General features: G+C 45.4%; 1 protein-coding gene across 2 annotated transcripts in view; it reads left to right on the forward strand.

Moving 5' to 3' along the window:
- Window positions 1-14,097, forward strand: part of ITGA3 (integrin subunit alpha 3) — a 44,166-nt gene that overhangs the window by 6,328 nt on the left and 23,741 nt on the right. For both annotated transcript variants that reach the window (XM_056816891.1, XM_056816892.1), the window contains exons 2-5: window positions 8,678-8,805; window positions 9,260-9,339; window positions 11,552-11,801; window positions 13,441-13,527. In XM_056816891.1, the coding sequence (XP_056672869.1) occupies window positions 8,678-8,805; window positions 9,260-9,339; window positions 11,552-11,801; window positions 13,441-13,527 (545 nt within the window). The remainder of the gene's footprint in view (window positions 1-8,677; window positions 8,806-9,259; window positions 9,340-11,551; window positions 11,802-13,440; window positions 13,528-14,097) is intronic.

A 14,097-nucleotide genomic window follows, 5' to 3' on the forward strand; every position in this document is an offset into this window, starting at 1 on the left:
TCTAGAAGCTTGACTTAGGAGTAAGAGTTCCAGCAAAAGTAGATATGACCCTTCTAGGATCTAGATTTTTCCTTTTCACACCTAGACTAATATCAGGGAGCACTGGGGGGGAGAAGGGGGAAGAGGTTGTGTACCTGCTCTAGAATGATGAAGTGTCATCTGATACCGGCATGATCCAGAAGTACCTGCTTCAATCTCTGGAAATATGCTACCGGTAGGGTAAACTGAGCTGGCATTCTCTGAGGCTTGTGAGGAAGAGAGGAGAATAGCAGCCATGGCCTTAGTCATCCATTGTAGAGGTAAACCTGTGGTTGTGTGCTGGCTTCTGGCAAGGAAGAAGACATTGGGGTGGGGGGAGTGAAGGGTGCTTTTTTCATCAAGTAACATTGCAGATAGATGTTTTTCAAAGGCCAGAAGGAAGGAAGATACCCAGAAGATAGGAAGTAGAGAAAAAGGTACCCAAGTGGTAGCTAGTCCATAGTTAGAGGGACTGGCCAAGATATCTTCACAAATGTCCTTTAGTTCTACTGTGGATGCTTCCCCCGGCCCCAAGTCCCTTTTTTTTCTGCTTTACCTCATGTCTTTCTCTTCCTTATCTCTTTTTTGACTTATCACTTTCTCTTTCTCTCCTTAGCACTTTCTCTTTCTCCTCTGTCAGTTTCTCTCTCTCCATCTCTTTTTCTCCCATTTTTTCTCTCCTATCTCTCTTCCCTCATTTCTCTCCCATCTCTCATTTACCATCTTTTTTCCTTTATCTTTTCCTCCATCTCTCTTCCCATCTCTCTATCTCCAACTTTTTCCTTTTATCATATTCTCCCCCATCTCTCCCCTCCAGATCTCTTCCCCTATCTCTTTCTCTCCTCTGTTTCTTTCTCCCCCATCATTCTTCTCCTTCTGCCCTCTCCTCATTTCTTTCTCCTCTTCTCTTCCCTATCCATCCAGTAGCTATGCCTTTAGAGGCTGAGTCACTGATGAGAAGAGGGCAATGTTGGGGGCGGGTAGAGGAGGTCTGCTGTTCCATCTTGGGCATTGTAGAGCTTTGAAACTACCAGGGGAGTGTTCCCCCAGGGAGATGTCTAATTCAGGAAACAGGGCTGGCACTGAGCTGGGATCCAGGCAGCAGTTAGCTGCTACCTCCAGGCAGAACATGCTCCTTCCCTTTTACTGCTCCCGTCTCTGTGAAGTATTGACCTTAAATCAGAAACAGCAGACCTGGAGGCAGGGTGGTTCCTAGAGGCAGCTTCACTTCAGTAGTGTTGACTCCTGGGTCCTATTCCTCTGCTTGGGTGCTCCCTAGGAAGCCCCATACCCTCTCTGGAATTGAAATTTGCCCTGCCTACTTATTGGAAGAAGAGAAAGAGGGGTACCTACCTGAAATCCCTTCCCATGAATCTCTGAGATCGAAACATTACAAGAAACCTTAAAGGCTCTCATTACTCCAAATCCACCCCTTTCCCCTCTACCTTGCCCAAGCCTGCCTTTTTCCTTCTCTGGAGTGATGGATGCTGATGCCCCCAACTCTCCTGAGTCCCATTTCCCAGCTTTTATCACTTCTGCTGTTGATGCTCCATTAGCTTTGAACTACCAGAGAGTTGGGCTAGGGTAAGAAGCATTGCTTCCCATTGCTACAGTTCCCCAGACACTGGGAGGGGCTCAGCTACTTTATAGGGAGGAGAAAAGCAGCCGTTTGGCTGGACTTGTAAGGTTCATTCCATCCTTTTGCCTCCCTCCCAAAATCATCTAAGAGAGATAAGAGGAGAAACACCAGAAAAAATTGTGGTCTGAAGCAAGTCCCTTATCCCTGGGTCTCAGTTTCCCTATCTGTAAGAAGATAAGAAATGAACCAGATGACCTTTGTGATTCCTTTCAGCTCCAAATCTATGTTCCTGAGTTGAGTCAGTCCTCATTCTTTAATACCATTTCAGCATATTAAACTTTGCCTCAGGGTTCCAACTAGAAGGGACCAGACTCCTCTAGGAAGTCTGGGAGATTAGGACTAAGGCAAGAACCAGACTGAGGGAGGGGATCTTTCCCTACCCCACCAAATGACTGACTAAAAGTTGCCAAAACCTTCTTGGCTGAGAAGTTGAGAATTATTTATTCAATAAACATTTATTTAGTACTTTTTATGTGCCAAGTACTATGCTTCTCAGTCCTGAGCACAGTTAGAAAAAGTCACATTCTTGGCACATACAAGGGCTCCTTATTCTGCCTCAGGTTTAGGGCTGGTTTGGAAAGGGAAGATATACAACGTACCCTAAGCCTTCAGGATCAGGGAAAAGGGATAGGGCTCTGTGGTGTTTTATCAACTGACCTCTCTGGCTCTTTACAAGATGCTCTGTGATAGTAGGAAGATTAGTGGCACTCAGAACAGAAGATATTTTGAGCTCAGTTGAGCAGAGACCCTCTTCACATCCTCCCTTGATAGCTTTCATTCCTCTATTTCCTCTGATGATTTTGGCCATTTTCCTGACTTTGGATAGGGCACTTGCACTAATCTAGGCAGATATGAGTGAGTGAGGGAGATTTAGGTTGGTTTCTGTGGGTATGGATATACAGAGGAATGCTAGATCTCAGAAATCTGGTAGGAGCCAGAATGAATATTTCTGCTTTTTCTTGAATCACAGGTAATATCTGATTGAGGGCTTAATATGGCAGTTACCCCAGTCTTACTTACTCTGGACCTTTTTTAGATTCAAGGATCTGGAAAGGGGACAGCTAGGTGGCTCAATGAATTGAGATCCAGGCCCAAAATTGCAAGGTCCTGGGTTCAAATCAAACCTCAGACACATTCTAACTGTATGACCCTTAGCAAATCACTTAACTTCCACTGCCTAGCCCTTACGACTCTTCTGCCTGAGCACCAATACAGTATTGATTCCAAGATGGAAGGTAAGGGTTTAAAAAAAAAAGGATTCTGGGAATAGGGTGAAGGGAGAGAATGAGCTGAGTGATTAGGAAAAAGTGAACAAACAGACTATTTTTTGTCAATAATATTTTTCCCAATTATATATAAAAATTTTTTGAGATTGTTTTCTAAAATTTTGAGTCTTCCCTTCCTCCCCTCCCCTTCCCAAAATGTCATATATGTTACACATGTGTGATCATGTAAAATATATTTCTAAATTGGTCATATTGTGGAAGAAGACACATATTTTAAAAAATGAAGAAAATTGAGTGAAAAATACTATGCTTTGATCTGTACTCAGACATCCTTCAGTTCTTTCTCTGGAGGAGGTTTGTATTTTTCAACATATATCCTTCAGGAATGTCTTAGATCTTTGTTTGCTGAGAATTGCTAAATCATTCATAGTTGATCATTGTACAAATTGCTGTTGTTGTGTATTATGCTCTTCTGGTTCTGCTCACTTTGGTTTGCATTATTTTATGTAGGTCCTTCTAGGCTTTTCTGAAAGCATCCTGCTCGTCATTTCTTATAGCTCAATCATATTCAATTATCATATACCACTACTTGGAACAGGCTATTTTTGACACAAAAATCCATATCCATCTCCCTCTCTCCACAAACTCCTGCACTGCCTCTACCCTATCACTGGGCCAGTGGGTGAGTGAGGTGGTAAACCCTTTCTTGAGATCATAGATTTAGAGGTATAAGAGAGCCTTAAAGGCCAATGAGTCCAACCACCATCATTTTACAGATTAGGAAGCCAAATTTATAAACAATGGACATATTATGGACAGTAGTAGAAGCAAGACACTCTGATTCTTATGTCCAATGCATTGTCCACTATGACTAAAACTTTTTAATAGGTTGAAATGCTCATTTACATGGCACTTAAAGTCCAGGAGCCCTCTCCTCCTCCATCAATCCATCAGTATAGTTGTGAAGGACTCCTGACCTACTTCTGCCACTGTTTCATAGTCTGTTGCTATTGTTCAGTGGTCAGTTGTGTCTGACTCTTTGTGACCCTGTGGGCTTTTGTCCTTGGGGTTTTCTTGGCAAAGATACTGGAATGGGTTGCCATTGCTTTCTCCAGCTTATTTTACAGATGAGGAAACTGAGGTAGATAGGACTAATTAACTTGCACAGGATCACACAGCTAGTCTGAGATCAGATTTGAACTTGGGTCTTCCTGACTCCAGTCCTAGTGTCAAATAGAGGCTAATTGACTTGCCCTAAATCACAAAACTAGGATGTTTCTGAGTCTATATTTGAACTCAGGTCTTCCTGACATGGAGCCCAGCACTCTATCAACTGCACCACCTAGCAACCTTAGTTTATATGCCTACCCAGTCCTTAATCTTAACACAAATGACACTTCTGCAGAGTCTCTTCTCTGCCATGTCTTGTGTTATTCCTCTGCACTTAACTGGATATCATATGGTATCTGTGTTGGGGTGCCATCACCATACTCTGAGATCTCACAAGATAAATAGAAAAAAAACCAACTGTATCTAAACTTTGTATCTTTCCCTGCCACTGGCACAGTGCTTTGCATATAGTAAATATTCGTGGAATCGAATTAACCCTCATCTGGGAGGGGACCCCAACCAGTCAGACTGGGTTACACTAGGATCAATCACCCCCCACCCCCAGCATGCTGTCAGTGTTTTCACCTGGGCTCCTTCCTCTGTCCCTGATGTCTGCTTCCCCTACCCTCCACCTTTCCCCCAACCTAGCCTAGAGCTCTGATTTGCTCCATCCTGGGCAAGGAGCCAGTGGGACTGGAGGGGCCTCTGAGCCAGGAGCTAAAAATACTCAGGGGCTAGGAGTGGGGGGGGGTGGTATTGCGGGAAGGTTCCTTGTGGAATCTCTGGGGAAGGAGAGGATTGCAGAATGGAATTGGTGGGGGAGGTGACTTTTGAGCATCCTGTCTTTTCCCCCTCTTCGTGTCCACAGACCCAGGGCTTGCACTAAGGATGGAGGAGGTGAGGGGTAGGCAGACAGACAATTGACTGACTTTTATTCTGCTTGCTTGAGACTTTAGGAGGGGGCTGATATTGAGGGGAGTGGGAAGTGGGTTAGCTTACACGCCAGGGCATGCTAGCTGCCCAGGAAGGCAGGATATTGTCTGGGCTGGGGAAGAGGGGACCCTACCACTCCCCGCTCCCTTCCTTCCTCCTCCCTCTTTGGGTAGAGGAACAGGGGCAGCTTATGATCCCTGGCAGAGAGGGTGGGCACAATTCTTTTGGTTACATTTCATTGATGGGATCTAGGTTGAACCTTCTCTAGATTCCCCCCCCCCCCTTTCTTCCTGTTCCTTCAAGCACCAAAACCATCTTGAGGTCATTTCAACCAGTCCCTTGCCTCCAGGCAGGACTCTGTCCAGCCTTTGTGCTTAGCATTCCCTGCCAATTCCATTACTCATATTTGGGTGTCCTTAGAGTTGAGAGGACTACAGGATGGCTAACCTTGATCTCTCCTGCTCTGATGTTAGCCTTTGCCTTCCTAATAACCATCTTTACATTTGTGGGCAAGTCTGTTCTCTTCTTCAGTCTGACTAATCTGGTAGGCAGCTCAGACAGGGAAAGCTGATTGTTAAATGTTCAATGAGAACATTTACATCTCAGAAATTGAATTAGGACTTAATTTATTATCTTCTTGATTGTCTAGACCAGCGGTTCTCAACCTCTCAATTTGTAGCAATGAGAATACATAATCCATATCAGGTATTTACATTCCGAATCATAACTGTAGCAAAATTACCGTTTTGAAGTAGCCACCAAAATAATTTTTTGGTTTGGGGTCACCGCAACATGAGGAACTGTATTGCGGGGTCATAGCATTAGAGAGGTTGAGGACCACTGGCCTAGACTTAAGTGATAGAGAACATGACAAAAATGCAGATTAAATTTAAAAGTTGTGTCCTAGGGTTTTAGAGAACTGGTTGTTAAACATTTACCAGCACAGTGCTACTGATCGGGTGAGGATTTCAGGGACCTCTCCTGGAGAAATAGGATCTAGGATTCCTGGTTTTATCATTCACCGTCCCATATATAAGGAAGTTGGACAGCAATTAATTAAAAAGTGGCACCCATAGATTGGAACATCTTCCAACCCCCCTAGCCCAGGCTTCCGGCCCATGTGTGGAAGGGGTGGGGCAGTAGGCCCTAGTGGGTGGTCAGTCACCAAAGAGCATCGTGGTTTTCCTTGCCCCTTCCTGTATCAGACTAGGAAGTGACTAACAAGGGGCTGACAGGGCAGGGCTGGCACTTGGCCAACCTTGTGTGTGTTGGTACTGCCAAGGGGAGGGGGAAGGGGACTCCCCTTAACTCCCCTCCCTCCTCTTATTTCCTCGGGGGCTCAGAACAAAGCTTTTGCTGTTGAAGTGTGTAGGGAAGTATAGGTTGTGTCCTACCCCCTCCCCCTACCAGGCTCCCCAGGTTCTACATTCCTGATGTGGGGAGGGAGGGATCTCCAGGTCTCTACATGCCCAGGGTTTGAACCTCTTCTCCCGCCCCCATCTGCCCCTCATCAGCAACTCATAGCCACTAGAGGCAGAGATTGCACCCTCATGCTGTCCTTGGCTCAGCCTTAATGCCAGGTGTGGAAGGGCAAGAGAGGAGAATAAAAGAGCCAGTGGCTGGTGGGAGGGAGAGAAACGAACACGAGGCCCCTTGGGCCAAGAATTGGATTAGAACCCAGGTAATAGGGCAGGGAGCAGTGGTGCTCGGAGACCCCAGTCCTGGTGTGGCCTATGGGAGAGTAAGGGAGGGAGGCACAAACGTCTGCCGCCTTCCTGATTTTCAGCATTTATCTGACTGATCTTGATTTCTGGGATGGGGTCGGAAGATAGAGAGCAGAGCAATGCCTTGCCTGGTAGCTCTGCAGCCCGTCAGGAACCCCTTACCCTGCGGTCTGCCCCCAGCTCAGCCAGCCCAACTCCCTGGCTTGGGTGTAGGTTGCTGGAGCAGCAGTAAGGCTTTCTGTGCCTTTAGAGATGCGAGACAAGGAGACCAGTTAGGTCCAGGCAAGAGGTGACCAGGGCCTGTTGAACTGGGTGGTGGCCCTCTGGGTTGGTGAAAGGGATCAAGGCAAGAGATGTTTGGAGTTAGAAACACCTAGATTTCACAGCTGGTTAAATAGCAGAGAGCTAGACAGAGACAAGATGAGAAACAGAGACCGAGAGGGAGAGAGGAGTGGGAAATGACATCCCTGGGTGACTGGAAGTATAGTGGCATCTTCCATAGGAAGAAAGAAGGTAAAAGAAGAGTGCGTTCAGTGGGAAAATGAATGAATTCTGTTTTAGAAATGTTGACTCGGAGGTAGCTAAGTGGCTCAGTGGATAGAGAGCCAGGCCTGGAGATGGGAGGTCCTGGGTTCAAATTTAGCCTCAGACATTTCTTTTGTGTCTGAGCTATATGTCAGCTATGTGACTCTGGGCAAGTCCCTTAACCCTCATTTACTCCTTAGCATTTACTCCTCTTCTGCCTTGGAACAACTATACGGTATTGATTCTAAGACAGAATATAAGGAAAGAAAGAGAGAGAGAGAGAGAGAGAGAGAGAGAGAGAGAGAGAGAGAGAGAGAGAGAGAGAGAGGGAGGGAGGGAGGGAGGGAGGGAGGGAGAGAGAGGGAGGGAGGGAGGGAGAGAGAGGGAGGGAGGGAGGAAGAAAGGAAGAAAGAAAGAAAGAAAGAAAGAAAGAAAGAAAGAAAGAAAGAAAGAAAAGAAGAAAGAAAGAAAGGAAGAAAGAAAGAAAAGAAGAAAGAAAGGAAGAAAGAAAGAAAGAAAGAAAGAAAGAAAGAAAGAAAGAAAGAAAGAAAGAAAGAAAGAAAGAAAGAAAGAAAGAAGGAAGGAAGGAAGGAAGGAAGGAAGGAAGGAAGGAAGGAAGGAAGGAAGGAAGGAAGAGAGAAAGGAGAGAAATAGGCTGATAGCTTTGAGGATAGATGGTTGGGTTTAGTGAGAGGTTTTTAAGGATGGTAGAGACTTAGGCAAGTTTTTAGGTAGGAGGGAAGGATCTAATGTTTGAGAAGAGTTTGAAGGCCGGGGGAAAGAGAATAATTCTCGGGATCTTTTGCTGGAGAAGACAGAAGAAGATAGGACTGCATTTGTTGGACAAGTTGGCTTTGGAGGGAAGGATCACATCTTCAGCAGAGGGTAAAGGAGAAGAGAATAGAGGATGAAGTCAAAGACTGAGATGCAGTGAAAGGGAGGAGGGGGAGTTCATGTAAATAGTCTTGATTTCCTCAGTAGAGCATGAGATGCCCCTTATGTTTTAATCAGGACAGTTAGGTGGATAGAATGCTGGGCCTGAAGTTAGAAAGACTCCTCTTCCTGATTTCAAATCTGGCCTCAGACACTTACTAGCTGTGTGACCTTGGAAAAGTCACTTAACCCTGTTTGCCTCCATTTCCTCATCTATCAAATGAATTGAAGAAGGAAATGGCAAATCACTCCAGGATCTTTAGCAAGAAAATACCAGATAGGGCCACAAAGAGTCAGACATGGCTCACAACAGAAACTTTACTCAGATCTTCCTGTACCTCTCAATGACACTTTGGACTTTCTAAAGATGGTTATTTTCTTGGGGTAAGGGGAGAACTGAAACTTGCAGAGATAATCTTGAGGCCATTCAGTCAGGGAAAGCACCCAGTTGTCCCATCCTCTCCAAAGTGGGTGCTTTTTGTTTAGGATGGGCTTCCCTTTCCCTTGGACAGCACCCTCCTGAGAACCAGCCGTGAGTCTGACCTATGGTTTCTTTTCTTCCCTATTAGGCTTCTTGCCGGTGCCCCCAAGGACCTCGCTATCCCCGATGGCTATACAAACCGGACAGGCGCTGTATACTGGTGCCCCCTCAGCTCCCAGACAAATGACTGTAAACGGATGGATATAGAGGAAAAAAGTAAGGAGGGAGTCACAAATCTCCTTGTCCTGAGTATTCCCTTTGGGCATCATCCAAAGTTCTATGGGGTTGGGGGGCAGGGTTTCAGAGAGCAAAGGAGATGAGGTCACCATCCTCAAAAAGGGATTGTAGACCTGGCACTCTAAGGCTTAGAGTCGACTGGGGACTTAGAGGTATAGATTGTAGTGGGAAGAAGAGTAGTGGAACATTCCAGGGAACTGGGTTGGGAAGGCAGGACTAGGCTGGGGAGAGGAGCCTGGTGTCCAGGGGGTATGGGGAAAAGGAAAAAGGACCCCAGGGCCAGAGAAGGGAAGATTGGGTACATTTTAGAATTAGGTCTGCCTAACTGAATCAGACAGATCCTAGTTGCCTACCCTTGAGAAGCTCTAGGAATGTGAGGTGTGGATTTGGGTTGGTATTATGTATCCCTCCTTGTTCCTTCCTTTGCTCCCAGGTGATCCCAGGCAGCACATTATTGAGGACATGTGGCTTGGGGTGACAGTGGCCAGCCAGGGACCTGCAGGCAGAGTGTTGGTGAGTGGCTAAATGGGACTTGGGGCAGTCATGGCTTCTGTATTTCCCTTGTACCCTGCAAACTATTCAGGTCTCCCTGGAGGTGGAGGGAAGGTTACATGGCCAAGGAAAACCAGGAATATGAGTACCTGGGCTTCTGAGAACAATATGTGTATGTCTTGGTGTTCCCCGTGGGGTTTCGCTGCTCTCCCCAGGCTGGGTGTGGCACGGCCCTCGTCTGCGTCTCATTGCTCTTCCTAGCCCCTAGAGTGCCCACCCTTCGTGGGAACAAGCTGAGCGAGCCTCTGGGAGGAAAGGGCAGAAGGGGCCCCAGGCAGGACAAAGTTGGCTCTAATTGCTTCCTTTGGGAGGCGGGGCAAAGGGAGCCAGGAAGAAGTGGCACAGTTTCTGGGGAACCTTGCCTGCTCCAGTCTGGGCTTCAGGATCTCTTATCTACCTTGGAACATTCCCTGGAACCCTTTTGTTCTAGTTCTCCCACCTTCCCCTGTCCTCCCGTGCTCCACCACCACTCTCACTCCTCAGTGCTATCTTTCCTTCAGGGCCAGCCCTCCCTTCTGGAGGAACAAAACTCTGGAATCAAAATCTGGACTGATTCTAGACTCTATTGCACTTTGGATCTAGAATTCTGTCCGTGAATTTGTCTGGATTCCCAATTCTTGGTCATTTCTAAATTGGTCCGGTGCTATAATAATAACAAGAACAACAACAACAACAATAAAGATGGTGACGATAGCTAGTATTTATATAGTGCTTTAAGGTTTGCAAAGAACTTTACAAAATAATCTCTTTTGATCCTCCCAATAACCCTGGGAGACAGGTCTATTATTATCTCTATTTTACAAATGAAAAACTGAGGCAGAGATTTAAGGGTCCAGGATCATACAGTTTTTGAGTTCTGAGACAAGATTTGAATTCAGGTCATCCTGATTCCAGGGTCAACACTCTAACCACTATACTGCCTAGATGATTTTCTCCATCTTCACTTGTCCTATTTTTTAAAATCCTTTCCTTCTGTCTTAGAATCAAAAGAATGGTAAAGATTAATCATTTTGTCATTCTTTAAAATTTTTCCATATTATTCCTTTTTGTAAGTTATTAATCTTATAAAACCAAACCCCCAAATAAACAAGTGAAAAACCATTTGCTTTCATCTTCATTCTGATTCCCAACAGTCCTTTCTGTGGAGATGGGTAGCATTCTTTATCACAAGTCCCTCAGAATTGTCCTAGATCATTGTTAATAATAATTTTTATAGAGCCCTTGAAGATTGGCAAATCATTTTATATGTTGTCTCATTTGATTCTCAGCACAACCTGTGAAGTAGCTACTATTATCCCCATTTGACAAATGAGGAAACTGAGGCTGAAAGTTGTTAAATGCCTTGCTCAAGGGCATGGAAATAGTAAGAGTTTGAGGCAGTATTTGAACTTAGTTCATCTTGACTCCAAGACTCTTTCAACTCTTTCTACTTTATCACTTCGCTGCCTTTAAGACACACACAGAGACACAGACACAGACACAGACACAGACACACACACACACACACACACACAATCTAATTCTAGGTCAGCAGCTGTTTTTGTTTTTATTTGTTTTTACTTTAGGAGAACAGGGTCTTCTGGGTGGGGAGTGCAGGAAAGTTGTCTTTAACTTGTTCTATAACCAGTTTCTTTTTGACCTTTGAGTCAAGGACTACATCCAACCCATCCTTCTGGGATAACCCCCCAAACTCCTTTATCTTCCAAAGAGCAGTGCTTCCTTTCTCTTCCCTCCCTCCCTCCCAGGGAGAATCTAATACACAGGGTAGGATATTCAGCTTTTAGAATGGTGGGGGCCAGTTAGGTTGTTTAGTGGATTGAGACAGGAGGTCCTGAGTTCAAATCTGGCCTCAGACACTTCCTAGCAGTGCCTGGGCAAATCACTTAACCCCCATTGCCTGGTCCTTACTATTCTTTTGCCTTGGAACTAATACTTAATATTGATTCTAGGACAGAAGGTAGTAGTAAAGAAAATAATAAAGATAATGTTGGAAATGAAAAATAACCCAGGACTCCCTCCTTCCTCTCCTCTCAGAATAACAGAGAAGACCCTGGTGACAGAGGTCTGAGGGACAGGCAGACAACTGCTTGTCTAGGTCCCTGGTTGGGCATCTCCTATGTGACCTATAGGATAGATTGTGATAAAAGTTGTGTCTGGGTTTGGGGTTCCCCAGGTCTGTGCCCATCGCTACACCAAGGTGCTATGGTCAGGGTCAGAGGACCAGCGGCGGATGGTGGGCAAGTGTTATGTGCGGGGCAATGATCTACAACTCGACCCCAGAGACGACTGGCAGACCTACCACAATGAGATGTGTAACAGCAACACAGACTACCTGGCCACTGGCATGTGCCAGATGGGCACCAGTGGGGGCTTCACCCACAACACTGTGTACTTCGGGGCACCTGGTGCCTACAACTGGAGAGGTGGGTAAGAAAAAGTGGAAAGTGGTGGATGCTATCTAGCCCAGGCCAGTGGTAGAGGCACCAGGGAAAGCTTCATGATGACCAGCTGCTTTCTCTCTTCTTTCCCACCCTGAGCCAGACATTGTTTTTTTTTTAACCCTCATCTTCTGTCTTAGAATCAATACTGGGTGGTAAGGGCTAGGAAATGGGGGCTAAGTGACTTGCCCAGGGTCACACAGCTTGGACATGTCTGAGGCCAGAGTTGAAGCCAGGACCTCCCCTCTCCAGGGCTGATTCTCAATCCACTGAGCCACCTAGCTGCCCAGAGCCATCCATTCTTAATACAGGTGGCTGCCTACTACTGTAGGTCAAGCTGTTTGACTTTCTCTGCTGGAAACTTTTCCCTTCCACTCTCTCTCCCTTTCTCTTTCTCTCCTTTCCTCTTCCTATTCCTTCCTCTCCCTCCTCTTTCTTTCTTCCTCTCCCCCTCTTCCTACTCCCTTTTCTCTCCTCCTTCCTTCTCTTTCTGTCTGTCTGTCTCTGTTTGTCTCTCTCCCTTTCACCCTCCCTCCACTCTCAACCTCTTCCTCTCTTCCTCTCCCCACTCCTGTCTCCCTTTCTTCATCTCTCCCTCTCTTTATCCACCCTCCTCTCCCTTTCTCTCCCTTTCACTTCTCTCTCCATCCCCCCCTCTAAATATATTCCATGCACCACATGACTGCCAACTAGAGCAAAAAGAGAGCCCTCAAGTGGATATGAAGAGCCATTATAGAATCAGCTTTTCCTGAGACTGGAACAATCAACCAAAGTGTAAGAATTTGGGAGACCATGAAAACAGATGTCTGAGGGGCAGCTGGGGGGGCAGCTGGGTGACTCAGTGGATGAGAGCCAGGCCAAGAGATGGGAGGTCCTGGGTTCAAATGTGGCCTCAGCTACTTCCTAGCTATGTGACCCTGTTGGGCAAGTCACTTAACCTCCAGCCTAGCCCTTACCACTCTTCTGCCTTAGAACCAATAATACTTAGTATTGATACTAAGATGGAAGGTAAGGGTTTAAAAAAAATAGATGTCTGTAGGTTTTGAATTCAAACCTTGGAGAGGGTCTCTTTGCGGTGGCAAGGAAGTAGCCGAGTATAATAGAAAGGCTCCTGATTTTGGAATCACATAACTGGAAATAGCATCCTATCTCTGCTTCTTGATGCCTATGTGACCATGGCCTAGTTAGTTGACTTGCTTTTCTGAGCCTTAGTTTCTTATCTCTAAATGTGTTAATCTGAAATGATTTCTCAGGTCAATTCTTACTCTAAGAACCAATGATTCTATGATCTTCCTAGAGCTACTGTCTGGAATTTAGAGTAAGAAAAGACCTTAGAATTCATCTAGTCCAACCTCTTTCACATGGGAAAAAAACAAATTCAGAGAGATCAAGTGCTTTATCCAAGATTTACAACAGACAGCAGAGCCAGAATTTGAACCCAAGTCTTTTGACTCACAGTGGAACACTTTTTCCCTGCCCCTGTACTTGGCCTCTCTAAGGAAGAGAGAGTGTCCTTGGAGAGAAAGATGGTGGAAGGCAGGAATGGTTTCTATGGTAATTCAGGGCCAGGCAGAAGGAGAGATGGGTTCTGAGTTCATGCTAATTGTTTCTTCTTCTCCTTAAGGAACCAGCTACATGATCCAGCGGAAAGATTGGGATTTTTCAGAGCACAGTTATACTGAAAAAGAGGACCGAGGACATCTCTATATTGGTGAGTCCAGGGCTACAATCCTTGACTATGGAATGAAGAAAAGAAACCCTGGTTGGTCAAAACAGAAGTCTGGTGGTGGTGAATGGATACCGAGAGAATGAGGCAGCCACTCTCCTTTTTCATATCAATACTCCCATATAATAGGTTTCCTTCATAACTATTTATTTTATTTTATGCATTTAAAAACATGATTCCAAGGAGGGGACCAAAGGCTTCCAGAATGCCTGAAGAGTCCATGGCACAAAAAATATAGAGAAGTACCTCTGGACTAGGGTATGCTTCCCAGGGGACATCAAGAGAAGTGATTAGAACTATATGCAGGGGGCAACTAAGTGGAGCAGTACATAGAGTGCTGAGAAGACCTGAATTCAAATTTGTGATCCTGGATAAGTTACTTTACCCTTTTTGCCTCCATTTCCTCATCTGTACAAATGAGCTGGAAAATAGATAAACCTTTCATTAACTTTATTAAAAAGAAAGAAAACCAAATTAAAAAGGTGAAACAACTAATGAAGAAGAAATTAAAGCAATTATCAGAAGTCATTTGGCCCAATTATATTGCCAATAAAT

The sequence above is a fragment of the Monodelphis domestica genome, chromosome 2 (genome assembly GCF_027887165.1).
Source record: "Monodelphis domestica isolate mMonDom1 chromosome 2, mMonDom1.pri, whole genome shotgun sequence".
Taxonomy (NCBI): Eukaryota; Metazoa; Chordata; class Mammalia; order Didelphimorphia; family Didelphidae; genus Monodelphis; species Monodelphis domestica.